Source organism: Megalobrama amblycephala, linkage group LG14 (genome assembly GCF_018812025.1).
Source record: "Megalobrama amblycephala isolate DHTTF-2021 linkage group LG14, ASM1881202v1, whole genome shotgun sequence".
Classification (NCBI taxonomy): Eukaryota; Metazoa; Chordata; class Actinopteri; order Cypriniformes; family Xenocyprididae; genus Megalobrama; species Megalobrama amblycephala.
Genome location: NC_063057.1, coordinates 15,271,504 through 15,289,348, shown reverse-complemented (window position 1 = coordinate 15,289,348; position 17,845 = coordinate 15,271,504). Strand labels below are relative to the sequence as shown.

The window sequence follows — 17,845 nt, the reverse complement described above, 5'->3', positions numbered from 1 at the left end:
AAAAGCCCAAAGGACAGGGGCTCTGCTGCGCCCCTGAGACACTGAGGCAATGGAAAGCCCATCTGCCTGGAATTGGCCTAATCTCATCTGGTGAATTGGACGATGGGATACAGAAAACACCAATCACGCCTGTCCAATTTCATTACAGATCTCAATGATGAGAAGTTCAGAGAGGAGATCAGAATGGTGTGGGCTGACTAGCCTCGGTACAGACCTGCTTATGTTTGCTCGAGAGCTCAGATTGAAATTAGACCGTCACCCTGTGACCTCTAAATCTGGGTGTTGGATTACGGCATGAATATGACATCTAATCAAGGCCGTTGTTCAACCAAGCTGCTCTCCTGATGTTTAAAAGCAGCCTGTGGTGTTGTGACTTTTAATGAGTCTTAGAGTCTCATGAGGTCTGATGGTCTTGTCCGTCCCTTTGCCAATCTGTGAAGACTGAATATTACTGTTTTCATTCACAACAGCACAAGCACTATTTCCTTCTTGTTTCTATTGTCCCCTGTGTCTCCCTAATCTCTGTGCTCTTCTAACTCTGGATCACCCATATGGATCCAAACATACTTGAATTCAGTTTCAAGGAGTTATTAGGGAGAAGGCAGGTTATTGTGCTCTAAGAGGCCACAATTCAGCGGAGAGAGTTGGTCATTGTGCATCGTCCAGCAGTCGATTAAGTGAAGAGCATAATAAAAAGATAATAAAAAAAAATAATAATAAAAACAATTGCAGGGTTTTTTTTTTATCTGTAAGAGACATTAAATACTGTCTGCAGTGATGTTCAGAGGCAGGTAAAAAAGACATTTCCAACTCTACTGCACAGCTCTGATTCCTTAAGTTTGATAAGTAATCAAAGGCTATAAAGATCGTAAAACCAATAATTAGGAGTGTAGATGCATCAACCTGATAATAAACATTTTAATTATTGATTATGGAATTAATAATTTATGATAATAACTATTATAATACCCAACGTGTTACAGAGGTCATCACAGATACAATAAGCCACAGCCACAATAAGCAGAAAAAATGCACAGATTTATTCATAATTCATAATTATGTGTATCCATTTGAACTGTTAAACTGTTTATTAAACTGTTATATATTATGTTTTCTGGGATAATTGGGGAATATACTGAGCCTTGACTTTTATTATTTCTTCATTACGTATAGTAGTTTACCACATTAATATAGTTTTTAATTCTGTGACATAATTCTCTGCATAATTTTAGATTTTAACTAAATATAAATTATTATATATTATAACTTATAACTATAATATATTATAACTTAAATTAATAACTTTAAGATCCCCTGTACATGACAGACTTTATTTAATTATTGGTTTAGTACATTTTTTAGTAAATTAAACTGCCATATTATTTTTTTTTTTACCGAATCAGTAGTAAATGTTTGATAAGTTTTTTTAGACTGTGAATGTAGTATTTTTTAAATATTCAACTATAGTGCAAGTTATATATTTTGTTATTATTTTTTTTTTATCTCATTTTCAGTTACACTTTATAACCTATTTAGAAACCTATTTTTGGAAATAATTATGAATCAGTCCAAAATAACTGGATCAAATCATGAACTGATTTCAGATTTCACAATGCATCACTATTAAAATGGGGAGAATCAAAAATGAATCAAATTGTTGTTGGATAAATACTTGCATCTCAATTAATAATATGTGTCCTAAAGCCTAGAACTAGCCTGGTTAAAATCTGTGGTGGTGGTGGTCATTTGCAAATTTATCAGCATTTTACAATGGCTTTGAATGTGGCAGTTTTATTTTTAAAAAAAGATCCTCAAACAAAAATTTAAAATGGTCCCATCATGAAGCTTTTAGAGAACAATGTCGCAACCTGTCAATAGTGATTTTCCTAATGCTCCTCATTGGACAGGTTCAAGCAGGCGTTCAATATACTTCCTTTGGTCCCACTCTGCAGGTCCCACTCATCACCCACAGGTGGGCTGGTGGCTTCAGATTGCACAATTCCCTGCCCCAGTATGCGACCACTGTGAAAGAGAGAAAAACCACCAGGCTGCCAGGCTGAAGCTGACTCAGAAGCTCTGGCATCTGCCACAGTGAGACTGATGACCTTAGAGAAGCGAGATACGTGACCTCAGTGAACAGGGACAGGGATAGACAGAGGGATGGTGAGATGTCTATGGTGATGGATGAGTCTCTGCTGGAGCCCTGGGCCACAGGTCAGATAGATGAGAGTGTCCAAGAGTGAGTGAAAAGAAAAAGAGAGCTGAGCGATGGAGTTGAGACTCCCACAGGCTAGTTGTATCGCAGCTAAAGGCAAAGATAGCTGATGAGAGCTTGATGAACTCCTCAGAAAGGCTGGTGGAGTGGTGGGTATTCACTATTGAGATGCATCACAGCTCTCAGGCAAAGACAGAGGTTCAATTGACATTCTGAGAAGGAGGTCTATGAATCACAGTGTGTGTGTGTGTGTGTGTGTGTGTGTGTGTGTGTGTGTGTGTGTGTGTGTATGTGTATGTGTATGTGTATGTGTAGTGTTAATGTTAATTTAGCCAGTGTTTGTGCACAAACTCTGAGAAGATTGAGTAAGAAACACTGAAGATCATTTCAACAAATGTGTCCCAACATCTTCATCTTTTTTCTTCATGCTTGCATGTTAGGGTATTGTAGATGGTTGTCAGGGTGATGCAAAGCAGTTTCTAAGGTGTTTGGAGGGGGTTTTCAACTTGATACATTGAGTTGGTACTCAAACTTGGACTCGAGTACAATTTTTTGCAGACTTGCACTTGTCACAGACTCCGATACATTTTTACTCAGACTTGACACGGACTTCAGCGTTTGGGACTCGAAAAATGTTCCTGACTTGAACCGAGTCAATGGTTCAGTATGTACCTCAGTATTGAAGTCACAGTTTGGTACAGGCTCGGTACAGCAGAGGGGAGAAACTAAACATATTTAAACAGTGGTTTATTGAACAAATTGTGTCTCTCTCTTCAAATAAATTCAGTTATAATTAACATTTTCTTAAGGATAAAAAAATCTCAACTAATGCTATAAACTATATATAGGAAGTCTTTTCTTGCACATTACTGTAACATTAAAGGTTACAATTAACACCAGAAGGTGAAGCCTGGTGGAGCCGGAGGGATGGAAGGAACCAGGGTGATGCCTGAGGACGAGGGACGAGGAAGCCTGATGGAGTGGGTGGGATGACGGGCCACAGTGGAGCTGAGGGCGCATTGAGCCAAGGAGAAACCGATGGATCAAAGGACCGAGGTGGAGTCTGGGGCTCTGTGGCTGGAGAGGAAGACAGGGGATCCTCACGCCAAGGCCATGCTGGGGACTGCATAGAGACAGCTGAGGATGAGATGAGGGGCAGATGGGAACCAGAGGAGTAGTAGCTGTAGAAATATGCTGGTTAAATAGAGGAGGGGGGAGAGAGAGGCTGGGCGGGCAATCTGAAGACACAGAAGGCGCTGGAGATACTTGGAGCACAGGAGATACAGGGGGCGCTGGAGATACTTGGAGCACAGGAGATACAGGGGGCGCTGGAGATACTTGGAGCACAGGAGTGATACAGGGGCAATAGACATAGGGGTATCTGCAGAAATAGCCTCTGTAAACCAGTCTATTAAATCCTCCTCTAAATAACCATTTGAGGCTGCAAATGGTGATTTACGATGACACCATGGGTCTAGAAAATCTGATTCAATGATCCATCTGTGTAGCCCAATGCATTTCAGCATGCCAACAGGAAAAATCGTTGCTGCAATCCTTTCCATTCATGCCATCAGCAGCTCCATCAGCAGCGCCTAGCAAACCTGTGCAGGTTGATTCATTTCACCTCACCCAAACTGGGGCCAACAAAGAATTCACAATAATCTATCTCATCCCAGATTGCCCAGTTTGTCCTCAACCAGCGTTCAACTTCCTTTGATTGTTTCCACCTTAAATTGCATCACAGTATCAGCGACTGCTCCTCGATGTTCTATTACAGTTCAGGCCCTCATCGGCTCAGCAGAGAATTTAATCTCAAAGGCACTCCTCAAACATCTCCAGATCAAGAAACTTCCCTGTTTACAAATCCTGAGTATTTACTCTGTCCTGGGTAAGCCAGTGAGTCAAGGAATCATCAGTCACTGTACACCACCTATCATGCTCAGTATTGGAAACCTGCATAGGGAGGAGATCTCGCTTCTGGTGCTGGAGGGTTCAACTGTGGACATCATCCTTGGACGCCCCTGACTAGAGATTCACACACCTACCGATTCCTGGTCAACAGAAGAAATAACAAAGTGGAGTGAGTATTGCTTCAATCATTATATACCTCAGAAGACATCTTCATCTCAACCTCCTGAATTCACTGTCAGTCGCAGTTCCACCAACATCAGAAGTCCACTGTGAGTGTGCCAGAGCAATATGGGGCATTCCAGGATGTGTTCAGCAAGCAGCTGGCAACAAAACTTCCACCACATCGGCCATGAGAATGCATCATCAAGCTGGTGCCTGGTGCCACACTACCCAAAGGTAGAATATATCCTCTGTTGATCCCAGAGACGCAGACCATGGATGAATACATCAAGGAGGCACTTAAACAAGGCTTCATCCAACCATCTACTTCCCCTGCTGCTTCCAGCCTATTCTTCGTTGAAAAAAAGGACGGAGCCTTGCGGCCGTGTATCGACTACAGAACCCTGAATGATCCAACCTGTGCATAACCCTAATGGACTCAGTTCACTCGTCTCCACGATCTGGGCATCCAGGTAACCAGCAAACCCTCTCACTCCTTCTTGAATGCTCCTGCGGTTGTCCCATCTGTGCTATCTCCAAAACACCTAGACACCTACCGGAAAGCAAGCTCCAACCACTGCCCATTCCCACTGACCATGGTCTCATCTGGGAATAGACTTTGTTACCTCCATCCTTGTATCTGTTGACCACTTCTCCAAAGCCTGTAAAGCTTGTTCCATTCAAAGGCTTGCTCACTGCCATGGAAACTGCTGAAGCTGTTTCATCATGTTTTTCGTAATAATGGATTACCATAGGACATCATATCACCCTCAAACCAACGGCCAAACTGAACGCAAGATTCAGAAGTTATTCAAAAGTTTGGGGTCAGTACGTTTTTTTTTTTATACTTTTATTCAGCAAGGACACATTAAACTGATCAAAATGGACCTTTTCATTGTTACAAAAGATTTCTAAATAAATGCTGTTCTTTTATAAGTTTCCATTTCAAGAATCTTGAAAAAAATAGTAAACAGCACAACTATTTTCAACATTGATCATTTTAAATTGTAATAATATTACAGTTCTTACTAGATTTTGATCAAATAAATGCAGTCTTGGTGAGTATAAGGGACTTCTTTCAAAAACATTGCCCTCTAAAAGTTTGGAAACACCCTAGAAAAGTGAGGTTTTGGACAATATTGGCATGAATCCTTTTTAATTTGTGATAATTTTGCACTGATAAGGGACAACAAAAACTACCACCATTAGCAGCATTCTGACCTAAACTGGGTTTTATTTGGTTCATTGTATTCTAAACTTAACTGGCAATCAATTGTTGAAGCTATTAAGGTGTGCTGACCCAAAAACCTGGGCCAAGTTTAAACCAGTAACCAGGCATCACAGCTGGCAAAGGGGCAAAGGGGTCTGACTTTGACATGTATATATTGCCAATATTATGTAATCAAAATGAAAATTATTATTGCTGGTCTTCAATGATAATGTCAAGTTACTTTAATGTATTTGCACCAAAAAACGATAAGGATTTATGCTGATATCGTCCAAAACCACACGTTGCCAGGGGTGTTTCCAAACTTTTGGAGGACAGTGTAAAAAAATCTTACATACCCCAAACTTTTGAAATGTTTTTGTGTGTGGTTGTCTTCATAATATTATGCTTAATATTTTAAGAAGAGGGTCCATCATTCATCATAATTGGGGGTCTTTGGCATCAAACGGTTTGAAAACACCTGACACTTGATAGTAAAAGCCACAAGGCTTGATTTATGATTTATGAATGATGCAGGATGAGTTATGCCCTGAAGTTCAGAACAACACCATAACCCAAAGTATAAGCAATAACAACAGACATGTTTGTCTTAGCAAACATGACTAATTACTGTCAATATCAGTCATATCTAAACATGTTATCTGTCCCCCAGGCACCATCATATTACTTTTGCTTTGTGAGACAAGCCATCCTTTGGAACAGAGGACAGTATCATACAGTGAGTACAGTTACGCTTCAGTTATGTAGACACGAGACTGACACAAGTAATTACACTTCATCAAAGCACAATTCCAATTGATTTAGCATGCTGTACATTGACATAATCTAATAAGTCAAGACTAATATTCAAATCTGACTCTTATAAACAAACACTATCGCTTGGAAACACATATGCACTAATGGCCTGTGCCCATCCACCTCACTGTCTCCGTTTTAGAGAGGCCAGAGATTTTGAATGTGCCACAGGCAACAGAGAGGTTACCATGGGGACAGCGAGTTGTGTGGGCTGGCTTCCTGTCTTGGCCTCTGGTTAAACAAACAAGAAAAAAGGGACAAAGATCCACCAGCCTCTTACTGACTAATTTACATCTTCAAAATGTACCAGTACACACAATCAGCCAAAGCGGGCAAGTATGAATAAACACTTATGCTTTGCTAAACACAAAAACGCACACCCACACTGGCACACACACATTTTCTGCCCTCTGGATCACCTCGGTATGCTATAAAACACTGGCTGCATCACCGTATTCAAACCATCTGAACTTTATGGGGCCGTCCCAGTCCAAACATCTATTGAGAACAAGAGACGATTAACCCACCCATTAGCTTCATACCTCACGGTCTCCATGGACATTGTCGCCACTGAGACGACATCACGAGTGCCGTCAGAACCCTGAATACTGTACGCCCAAACGATGACACATGCACAGGTGGGCAAACACACTCCTGGGCCCGCCTCGCTCCGCAGACAAACACTGGTGTTTACACTGTGATTTATGGTTTGGTTTGGGTTGCATTCTGTTCGGTATGACGCCCTTTCTTAACTGCGAGTGGAGCTATACTTCCATTTTTGTGTGCATAAAAAAGAGGGTGGCCACAGGAAGGCGAGCGGCATTGAAACTATACAGGCATCCGATGGGGAGACAATGGCATGTCTGTGTTAGCACTCAATAAGAGGCTAAATTCTGACTCTGGATTAGTGAAACATTGTTTGGAGTTGTGATTTTTATTTTAAAATGCGTTTACTATTTCAGCTTAATAAGCAAAATTAGTGCCTTGTAGCATTTAAACATTTTATTTGTTTTAATTTTGATTTATTTAGACTAAATATTATAGAATTTTATAATATCAGGCATAACATGACAATACGTATTGGCTTATCTGTTTTGACCAGAATTTTAATTGATGGCCTTGGTAAGAGAAGAAAAAGAAGTTTATTTAAGTATACTTTATTTAAGTATAAGACATAATAATGTTATGTGCAGTGTGCAGGGACTAGTGTTTAAATTCTGACCTAATATACACAAAAAGTTTGGGGTTGGTAAGATTTTTTGGTCCCACTTTATATTAGGTGGCCTTAACTACTATGTACTTACATTTAAATTTAAATTAATCATTTGATACAATGCAATTATTATGTAAACATGTTTTTACATTGTACTTATATTAAAAAAAAAAAAAAAACCTGCATGTAATTATATCGGTAATTATTCATTTCTGTAATTACATTTGTAATTACACTGTTGACCCATCCCTTTACACCTTAAAGCAGGGGTGGGGAACGTTGATACTGGAGGGCCATCCTGGAGAGTTTAGCTCCAACCCTGAAAACTCTATTTTTTTATTTTACAGGTGAAAACTCATGTTCAAATTCAAATTCTGAAGACCTTGATTAGCTTCAGGTGTGTTTATTTAGGGTTGGAGCTAAACTCTGCAAGACAATGGCCCTCCAGGATCAACGTTCCCCATGGACCCCACCCTTGCCTTAAAGGGTTAGTTCACCCAAAAATGAAAATTATGTAATTTATTACTCACCCTCATGTCATTCTACACCTGTAAGACCTTTGTTCATCTTCCGAACACAAATTAAGATATTTATGATGAATGTGAGGCCTCTATTACCATTTTGTTTCGAATCAGTTGTTCGGAGCATACCCGTATCCCACCTCAATAGCAGCAAAAGTGTTTTGCAATACAATATGAACACAATAAGTACATTGTACTTATTTTTTGAGTCCATGGTATTTAAGACCACCTAATATAAAGTGGGGCCAATTTTTTAAATGTTTTTGAAAGAAGTCTCTTAATTTTGACAGCAAATTTTGATTTAGTTTTAGTCATAGTCTTTTGACTAAAATGCCATTTAGTTTTAGTCATATTTTAGTCATCAGAAATTGTTTTAGTTTTAGTCTAGTTTTAGTCGACTCAATATCATACGATTTTTAGTCGACTCAATATCATAAGATTTTTAGTCGACTAAATCTACAGTAGATTTAGTAGACTAAAATCTAATTTAGTTAAATTGTAATACATTAAGCATTTCTCTAACAATACACAGATCCTATACACTGATATAGGCACATCTGATATTCCCCAAACTGTTTATGTTCACCCAACTGTACTTTGCTCGTTCACGTGCAAAAAGACACGAAAGTGCAAATTTCAGTACTTTTCAGGGATTGACACACTTATCATTGATGTCTATAATAGTTTTCATTTAAAATTTTTATTAGATTAGATTTTTAGTTCTTCTGCTTTCATTGTAATTTTAGTTAAAAGTTTTAGTAATTTTTTGTGTGTTTATGTATTTTAGGTTTTGCTTTTAAATGTCTATAAGATTTTTATTTCTGTTTGTTATTTTAATACCTCATGTTACGCTAAAGCTGAAACTAGATGAAATAAAATAAGTTTAAATTTTTTATATATATTTATGTTTTATTTTAGTTAACATCTATTTCAAGTAATGAAGATTTCTTTGGTTTTAGGTTTAGTTAACTATAATAACCCTTATACTTGTAAAATATATTGAATAATGTGTCAAATATTGTTCCTAGTCTTTCCTTCCTGTGACAAGATACAGTAGTTTACTATGAATTAAATAGAAATTAAGTTAAGTAAATACTATTTATTGTGTAAACAAAATAACGATAATGACCAGGAAAAAATAATAATTATAAACTATCCCGAAATACACCGTGACTCTTATTCTGAAATGTCTGCAGTATGCACTGTAGCAGGCTGCTCATGAGGGTGATAAATATGCATTCTTACAACCGCCTAAAACATACTACCATATACTAACAGCCGCCGCCTTTCCCGCGGTTAGATCAGCACGTTACACTTCAAATGTGCGCATCTTCCACACAGGACAGTAGCCCTGAGTGGATATCTTCCCAAATCGTCCCTCTCTTTCATTTTCGTCTCGTTTTTATTTGTTGACGAAAATTAAAGAAGATTTTAGTCATAGTTTTAGTCATTCAAAACGCATTTTTGTTTAGTCATCGTCTCATTTTCGTCCGTGAAAAAATGTCGTTGACGAAAATTATTCGTCAACGAAATTAATTAAATTAACACTGATGCTCACCAAGGCTGTATTAATTTGATATAAAAAAATACAGTAAAAATGTAATATTGTGAAATTCTATTTTAAAGGTCCCGTTCTTCGTGATCCCATGTTTCAAACTTTAGTTAGTGTGTAATGTTGTTGTTAGAGTATAAATAAAATCTGTAAAATGTTAAAGCTCAAAGTTCAATGCCAAGCGAGATATTTTATTTAACAGAAATCGCCTACATCGAACGGCCAGTTTGGACTACATCCCTCTACTTCCTTCTTTAATGACGTCACTAAAACAGTTTTTTGACTAACCTCCGCCCACAGGAATACACAAGAGTTGCGTTTGTAGAGTGTGTTTGTCGCCATGTCGTCAAAACGCTGTTATTTTCATCCCGCAGTCCAATCACCGGGTCTGATTCCGGCTCAAATTGATAGGGTAAAATTAAAGACATGTTTACAATAACACTGAGCGCATGCATCTCCACGTTATGGTAAGAGGCGTGACCTTTCCGGGCAAGGAGCGCTAAGCTGCTGTCGAATCACAACACAGGAACCGCTGGCACAATCAGAACTCGTTACGTATTTCTGAAGGAGGGACTTCATAGAACAAGGAAGTCATCAGCCCGTTTTTATGACAGTGGAAACAGCGGTATACAGATAAGTAAATTATGTGAAAAATACTGTGTTTTTTTACAAGCGAAACATGAACACATGTTATATTGCACACTATAAACACAATCAAAGCTTCAAAAAAACATGAAAAACGGGACCTTTAATATATTTTAATTATTCCTGTGATGGCAAAGCTGAATTTTCAGCAGCCAGTGTTTAGTGTCAGAAATCCTTCTAATATGCTGATCAAGAATCATTTCTTACTATTATTGTTGAAAACAGTTGCTGCTTAATAGTTTTATGGAATATTTTTGTTTCTTTGATAAATGTAAAGATAAAAAGAACATAATTTATATTGATAACTTTTGTAACATTATGAATGTCTTTACTGTCTCTCTTGATGTATTTAATGCATCCTTGCTCAATAATCATTAAAAAAAATGTTTTCAATTTTTTCACAAACTTTTGAACAGTAGCTTTGAATAATCAAAGCTAAATTGCAACTGACAGCAGTGATCAACATGAGCATTTAACATTTGATATTTTGATAATAAATCCAGTTATTAAGTTGAAAGTGTCGACATGAGGGTGAGTAAATGATGACATAATTTTTATTTTACATGCAAATGCTATGCGACTCACTAACTTTATTCATGTAAATTATGAGCATTTTCACTGTATTATCAAAGGTACAAAACAAACTACGACTTCTGCCTACATCCTTTATAAACATTCACAGTTGCTTGCTCTGTATTCTGCGGGATGGGGAAAGCAGTTTTGGACAGGCCAAAAAGTTTAAAAGAGAAGGTGAAGGGGTGAAGAGAAATAGAGGAGACCGAAAAAGTAGCCTCATTGTCTGCTGGGACAGAAAGTAGAAAGTTGCTCAGAATGCTAAGCTGCATCTGAGCCTGGCTTCTGACACGAGCGGCTAATCAGATTTGGTCCTCCCAATCCTAGAGACTCCACAATGCTTCCCACTGTCATCTCTTCCCCTCCTCTTCTCCGCTCCACTCTTCCTCATCCCCCCGTCCCAGAGCAAAGCTAATTACGGCGCAGGCAGAAACACAAATCTGGTTGATTGAAAAAGTCACTCTTTTTCAGCAGGGTTTAACCTTGTTAGTGCTAAGCCTGGCTTTCTTAGACGTCAGGCCTTTTTGAGAGGAATCCTCTGTTCCCCTGCAGACAGAGGCACAGAGACACACTTCTGTTTGGCCCCCAATCGCCTCGCCTCCCCCCGGCGGAGGGTTCACACAGAGTCAGTGCTATTAAGCGTGCGTGTGTATGTGTACGTGTGTTTGTGAAGGGGCTGAGGAGTGTATGCAGGCCTCTTCTCGGTGCGGGCCATCTGGGACTCTGGTTTACAGACTCCCTACATTCACGAGCGTGCGCTTGCCCATCTCCGTCAGAAGGCCGTCCGGCATGAACACACAAGGTTAATGACATTAGTACAGGCGGTTGTGCGTGTGTGTGCCGCAGTGCTGGCTGCCTGACGCCAGGGGGTCATGTCATTTCCTGTAGGACTCTGAAGAGCCCACACATTGGGGCAGAGGACCCTCAGGCCCGACATGGGGCTACAAACACCATTACAAGGTCAAAGACACTCAGCGTTTAATATACAATGCCACTCTCAGAGGACTCCAAACAACTTCTGCAAGTAAATGCTTCGCTTTCATGAATGTTGGCGTCAGAGCTGATGCACATTAACCTGACAGTTTGTTTTGGGGATGTTGAGGGATGTGTGCAAGTCTAATAAGGCCTAATTTTCAAGTGTTTGCCGAGTAAAACTCACATACACAATGTTAGAGTTGCCTGGCCAAATCAAAAAAGCCCAAAAGTCCACTACATATGGTTTCAATCTAACTCTTTTGTTCAGTTTATCATATGCCAGGCCAAATTCACACACAATTTGCACCTGATTTCAACAAGCTGCACAACTTGAGGTAGTATTTGTGCACACACATTATGAGACAAGTTACATGCCAAACTTTACTACATGTGGAAAACAATTGTAAGTATGGGTTCCATGATTAACCAGAATAAAAGGATTAGCATAATTATCAAATCGCAAAGGCTATGATTTAATTAAATAAATATATTTGATGCATGTTTCAGTGCAAAGCATGGCATTGTGTTCTTTTAGGCACGAGCAGCTCATGATCATGTCTTTAGTGGCTCGGTTCACTAAATGTGGCTCCACACAAACTCTTTTCTGTACCGACTGAGTTTTGGTCGCTTATAACATGCATTTAGAAATGCAACATGTGGCAACCATCTTCCCAAACTTGTATAAACTTAATTATTACATTATTTTTTATTCTACAGTATACAACAATAGTAATATTACTTATTTGGTTTAATATTTTTATTTTTAGTAATAATGAAATAAATGTATTTATTTATTATTAACAACATTAAATTATTATTATTATAGTTTAAAATACTTGTTTTTTATTTTACAGTGAAATATTTCTTATTTTGCTCAATATTTTATTCAGTAATACAAAAATAAATACATTATTATTATTATTATTATAGTCATACTTATATGTAATCACAAATTATTGGGCTAATTTTTTTATTATCAAAAAACACAATTCAATCACCCCTCCCATCATTGTTTGTGCTGTTGTTGCAATTATGGGCTTTAAGTGATCCTAAACATAAAGTGTTGCATGTTTCACTAACCTTAACAACATTTTTTTTTTTTTAAAAGGGCATAGGGATCCCTTTTAGGCATTTAAAACAGATGTGTTGGGACAGGAGGACAGAAAGAGAGATCTAATGAATGAAAGAATGATTGAAGGGAGATAAAAGGTGAGAAAGATCTGTTTGTATCAGAGGAGAGGCTTCATTAGTGTCAGAGAGAGAGTGTAAAACGGTTTTAGGTCACTGCTCTGAGGTCCAATAACGCAGGGAACAGGGAGCACATGTCCCCTTTGATAACATTGTCAGCTCAGACATAGCCATGTTTACTCAGCAATTTACTGTCAGTCAATTCAAAAGGGATAAAGACATCAAGACGTGTGTGTATTTGTGCTTGTTAACATTGCCCTATGGCACTGGACAGGTTAAGACTTGCTCTCTGACAGGTTAAAGCAGTGTGGCACCCATCTGGCTGCACAAAGCAAAGAGAAAATGTGCAAGCACACATACAAATTCCTGTAAAAATTTAAATTTACACACAAAAAAAAAAAAAACAGGTTGTGAATTAGCCTGAGGATACAGCTATGTTTGCTAGCTGGTCTTTGCTATCAGGCAAGCAGAGGATAATTTAATTAACCCTTCTAAATATCAATATTGACTAACTGCTGCTTCTTGCTCTCTATTTTCCAAAATTCAGTAAATTAACTGCGAGAGGTCATGCTAGCCCTGCAGAAAGAATGCGATATGTATGTCACAGTGTGTGTCACAGTGAAAGGCAATATTGAATAGCTGTTTCAATGAGTCTACACTAGGGGGCACTACAGAGAGGCTCTTATTCAAAACTAGAAACTAGGCTGAAGCAATGCAGTAACTTTCTAAATGTAAATTTTATGCAAAATTTTTTTTTTTTTTTTTGTCTTTTCAGGTTATCAAGCGTGAGAATGGCCCTCCACCCTTGTGTTCTCGCTTTCATGCTCATATGGAGGCCTGTCCTGTCCGTTTTAGAACTCCACATTTCCTAAATGTGCACTCCAGACCAGGAACTTATCGTCTGGGGCAAGAACAACAACAACAGCAGAGCCTGAGTGCTCCACAACCTCAAATATGGCCAGGTTAGAACTGCTATACTTTTACTGATATTTTTTCCCATCCCGGTTAACTACCATCACTTAAAAGCAGGCACACTTTAACAAAGCACCCTTTCTACAATGAAAATGAAGGACACTGATACACATATCAGTTATCATTCTTTAATTACCATTATCGGTCAATGCTGAATGTAAAATTGTGCATGCTGATTTCCCCATTTAGATTATTTTGTTCATCTATCATCTAATGCTTTACCATCATCATCATCATCATCTAACGCTTATTTCTTTAGCCAATCTCAAAATGAACACCCATTTTTCATATTGTATACAATGTTGTGATGCTTAAATTCACTTTTTTTTGGTAGTTTTTATTGTTTTATTATTATTATTATTATTATATTTAGACAAAATTGTACAGAAATTTAATTTTGGCTCTTTATCTGTTTTTGGCCATAACATGAAAATAATTATTGGCTTATTAGTAATATAATTTTAATATTGGTTAATCCTATTAACTCATATTCAGAGTAACGATTCATACTGAATAACAGCAATTGTCCTTCAGTATTGAAATTATCTTCCTTATCAAAACAAAATGGTTTGAAACTTAAAGTATGAATCTAAATAAATGTCATGTATCCATTATGCTCATATTTGTGTGTTTACTATAGCGCCGCCCTCCTGGTGGCTTGATACTTCCATTAGGCCTCTGCTGTGGTGTGAAGGTATTTGGGCAGGATTGGTCATTAACGTGCATCAGGACCATGTCTTTCAGTGCAAGCTTGGGAGTCAACAGAGATGGGAGCATTACTCTACATCACAGGCCAAAACTAATTATACAGCCATATGGTGCTCGGAGACTCTAACAATCAAACCCGACCTGCCTTTAGCTCCCCAAGGAGAGAGTAGGGGGGCGAGGCCGCAACAGTGCGATATGACACATGTCGTTCACACACATGCATTGTGTGTATGTGTGTTTGTGTGTGTGTGTGTGTGTGTGAGACTGTGACAGATGGACTAGGCAATGGTATTGTAAGAACAGCAGTGCAGCTATGTGCTTTCCAGCCTCTCTCTCGTTTTTTCTCTTTCCCCTCACTCAATCCTTTTCTCTCGCTGTTCTGTCCTCTGACTCCTCAGTGACACAGACTGAGAGGAACAAGAGCGTATTGTGTAGGGGCCTCTGGTCTGCTTCAACACAGGCCCCTGCTGGGGGACTCACACCATACTGGCCTGAGGGACAACACACGATAAGGGACGAGAGCCAGAGACGGTTGGTTTATTAGTGTACGTTTTTCCCGTTAATTCCATGGCCAAAAACAATACAAATCTCCACAGCACGAAGCTTTCAACCTGGCAGGGTTGTGCGGCATTCAGTTTAATTGAGAATGTCTTTTCAATTTAGAATAAATTGAAATTTAAAGAATTTTATATTAACAAATTTTTACTAGAAAAATTTTTTATCATTTTATTTTATTTAAAATTTTGAAGAAAAAAAAAGAATTTTGAAGGTTTATAGTCGATAAAAGGATAGACAGATGAGATGATGATGATAGATAGATAGTTATTGCCAAACTCTGTGAAATGTAGCCACATCCCTTGTCATAACAAGACATCTTCACTGAAACATAATTTTTCACAGTGGTTCCATCAGTAAGACAAAGCCCGGAAAGGAATACTGCACATCATGCAACAGGACAGTCTGTGAAAATCTCTCCCAGCAGGCATCAGCATCAAGGGCCATCGAAGAAAGAGTGGGGCTTGGCTCATTTGTTTGCTTTGCTGTCATTGCATCCATAATTAGCTATATGGGGTTTCTAATCCCAATTATGAGAATGAGTTCCTTCATATAGTGGTTGCAAGTGGTAATTATCATATCTTAGAGTCACTCTGCATTCTGAGCTGGGAACTGGACAGCTGCTCCTGCAGAGGGGCAGAGTTTTCAAGGGGAAGGGGGGTGTCCGGGGCCCTTGTTAGGAACCAGGGGCCCGCAACAGGCAAAAGACTGTTTGCTCTGAGGCTCAGTGGAGTAGGGCAGCGTCAGCTATTGGGCTGGGTGGCCTTTGCCTCTCTGCTCTCCTTTTTAGCTGTAAATGATGATGAATACGCTTTCTGCCTGACCCTCATGCAGGACCCCCATGTTAATTATTCAGGACCTCTTTTTGTGTGTGCCCTGAACAATGCCTGTCATTAAGCTTGTGTGTGTGTGGATGTATGTGAGTGTGTGTTTGAGTGTGTCTTGTTCATCTCTTCATGAGACAGCTGCAGTCTGGGTGCTCTGTGCTGCGGTATGGTTTGCTTAGTGAAGGATTTCTTAGTGAAATTTTTCATTTGCATTTTTGAGTAAAGATTTCCCAAACCTCACTCTCCAGTACAACCCTAACCTTGACCCAGATGTAATATCCAATCCTGCCCCAAGAGGACCACCATTCTGCAGAGTTTAGGCCCAGCCCTCCAACCAGTTAATCAAGGTCTATTATTTTCAAACTTCCAGGCAGGTGTGTTGGAGCAGACTGAAGCTAAGAAGCAGAAATGGACACCCCTGCCCTGAACCTCTGCTACCCCTTAGAGTTGGGTTGTCCTTATATCCACTTTCATTTCAAATGATCTCAACCTCTTCTTTCCCCAGACGTCAGAAGGCACCAAAACATGGATAATTCCAGTAGAAACCAATTCAGTGTGTTTCTGCCCCATGTACCTGGATTTCCTGCTTCTCCAGTACCCCCAGCAAGTCCTTCTCTGACTCTCAAGTTTGTTGATCACCCTCAGAGATCCCAAACCCCCAATACACACTTCCAGCTGACAGATAAGGAAGAAGATGTATACACTGCTCCACAAGATCTGAATCAAGGGCACCATGAAATGGCTGAAGAAGAGACATTGACACCAAAGACTCCAATGTCCACCCCGACAACCCCAGGCATACCAGCCACTCCAACCACTCCAGGCACCCAAAGAACCCCAAGTACCCCAATTACTCCAGACACCCCAACATCTTCTGTGACCCCAAATTCTCTTTCTGATTTCAGCCGCCCTTCGTCCAGCCAGTTCAGCCGTAGCACAGACCTGAACAGTAGCTTCTCAGACGCCCTGTCAGGTACACAGTTCTCCTAATAATGACTTTGCACACTCAGTTATCTTCAAGATTAAATGATTAAATGCAATGAAGATATCCCTAATTGACTTATCTCTGCACTCTCTTTACATTAACAGTGAACTTCAGTGTTGACCATTATGCTGATAATAGTACCGATGACGAAGACAATCATGCTTATGACCTCAACCAGAATAATGATTATCAAGAGGGCTGCTCTACTTCTCTGCCCGAGCTTCACTTCAGCTCTGCAGGAAGTTGCAGCCAGGCCAGCTCACGAATGGAAGTCCTTCAAGCACATCTCTCCAGATCTCTCACATCCTGCAAACAAGAAACACCTTCCACTTGCTTGCCAGACACTCCACTTTACATCTCTAAAACTCCTCAATCACGGCAAACCTCAGCCGCCCAAAGGTCCACATATGAAACCCTGCATGGACGGCCTGGATCAAGCCAGTCTGGCCTGAGCATTCAGTCACAAAAACCTGATTGCTCAGCAGCGGACAGTCGGTCAGAATGGAACCTTTGGCCCGTGCTTCCTCCCATCATGCCTCAGGAAGATGAACTGCAAGGTGAGTTTTAATGGGAAATAAACATCTATTGTTCTTATCTAAATATAAGCTAACTATAATGACTATTTCGTAATAACAAGAAGCACTTCAGAAAATTGTGTCAAATATTTAGAATTGTTTTTAAAGAATTAATGTTTTTATTTTCTTGTTTTTTAAGAAAAAAATCAACAAGGCCAAGAGGGCCAAGATATATATTTTTAACTTTCTATATATATAACTTTTTTATATATAACTGTTTTTTTTATTCAAGATGTGTTGTCTGGAAA

At 39.2% G+C, this 17,845-nt stretch overlaps 2 protein-coding genes across 3 annotated transcripts in view; one reads left to right on the top strand and one right to left on the bottom strand.

Moving 5' to 3' along the window:
* The window catches only part of recql (RecQ helicase-like), an 86,659-nt gene that overhangs the window by 28,333 nt on the left and 40,481 nt on the right, over nucleotides 1-17,845 (bottom strand). The gene's annotated exons all lie outside the window — the stretch shown is intronic.
* Nucleotides 1-17,845, top strand: part of LOC125245049 — a 59,922-nt gene that overhangs the window by 4,826 nt on the left and 37,251 nt on the right. For both annotated transcript variants that reach the window (XM_048155479.1, XM_048155478.1), the window contains exons 2-5: nucleotides 6,166-6,231; nucleotides 13,751-13,937; nucleotides 16,543-17,010; nucleotides 17,127-17,579. In XM_048155479.1, coding sequence (XP_048011436.1) covers nucleotides 6,166-6,231; nucleotides 13,751-13,937; nucleotides 16,543-17,010; nucleotides 17,127-17,579 — 1,174 coding nt within the window. The remainder of the gene's footprint in view (nucleotides 1-6,165; nucleotides 6,232-13,750; nucleotides 13,938-16,542; nucleotides 17,011-17,126; nucleotides 17,580-17,845) is intronic.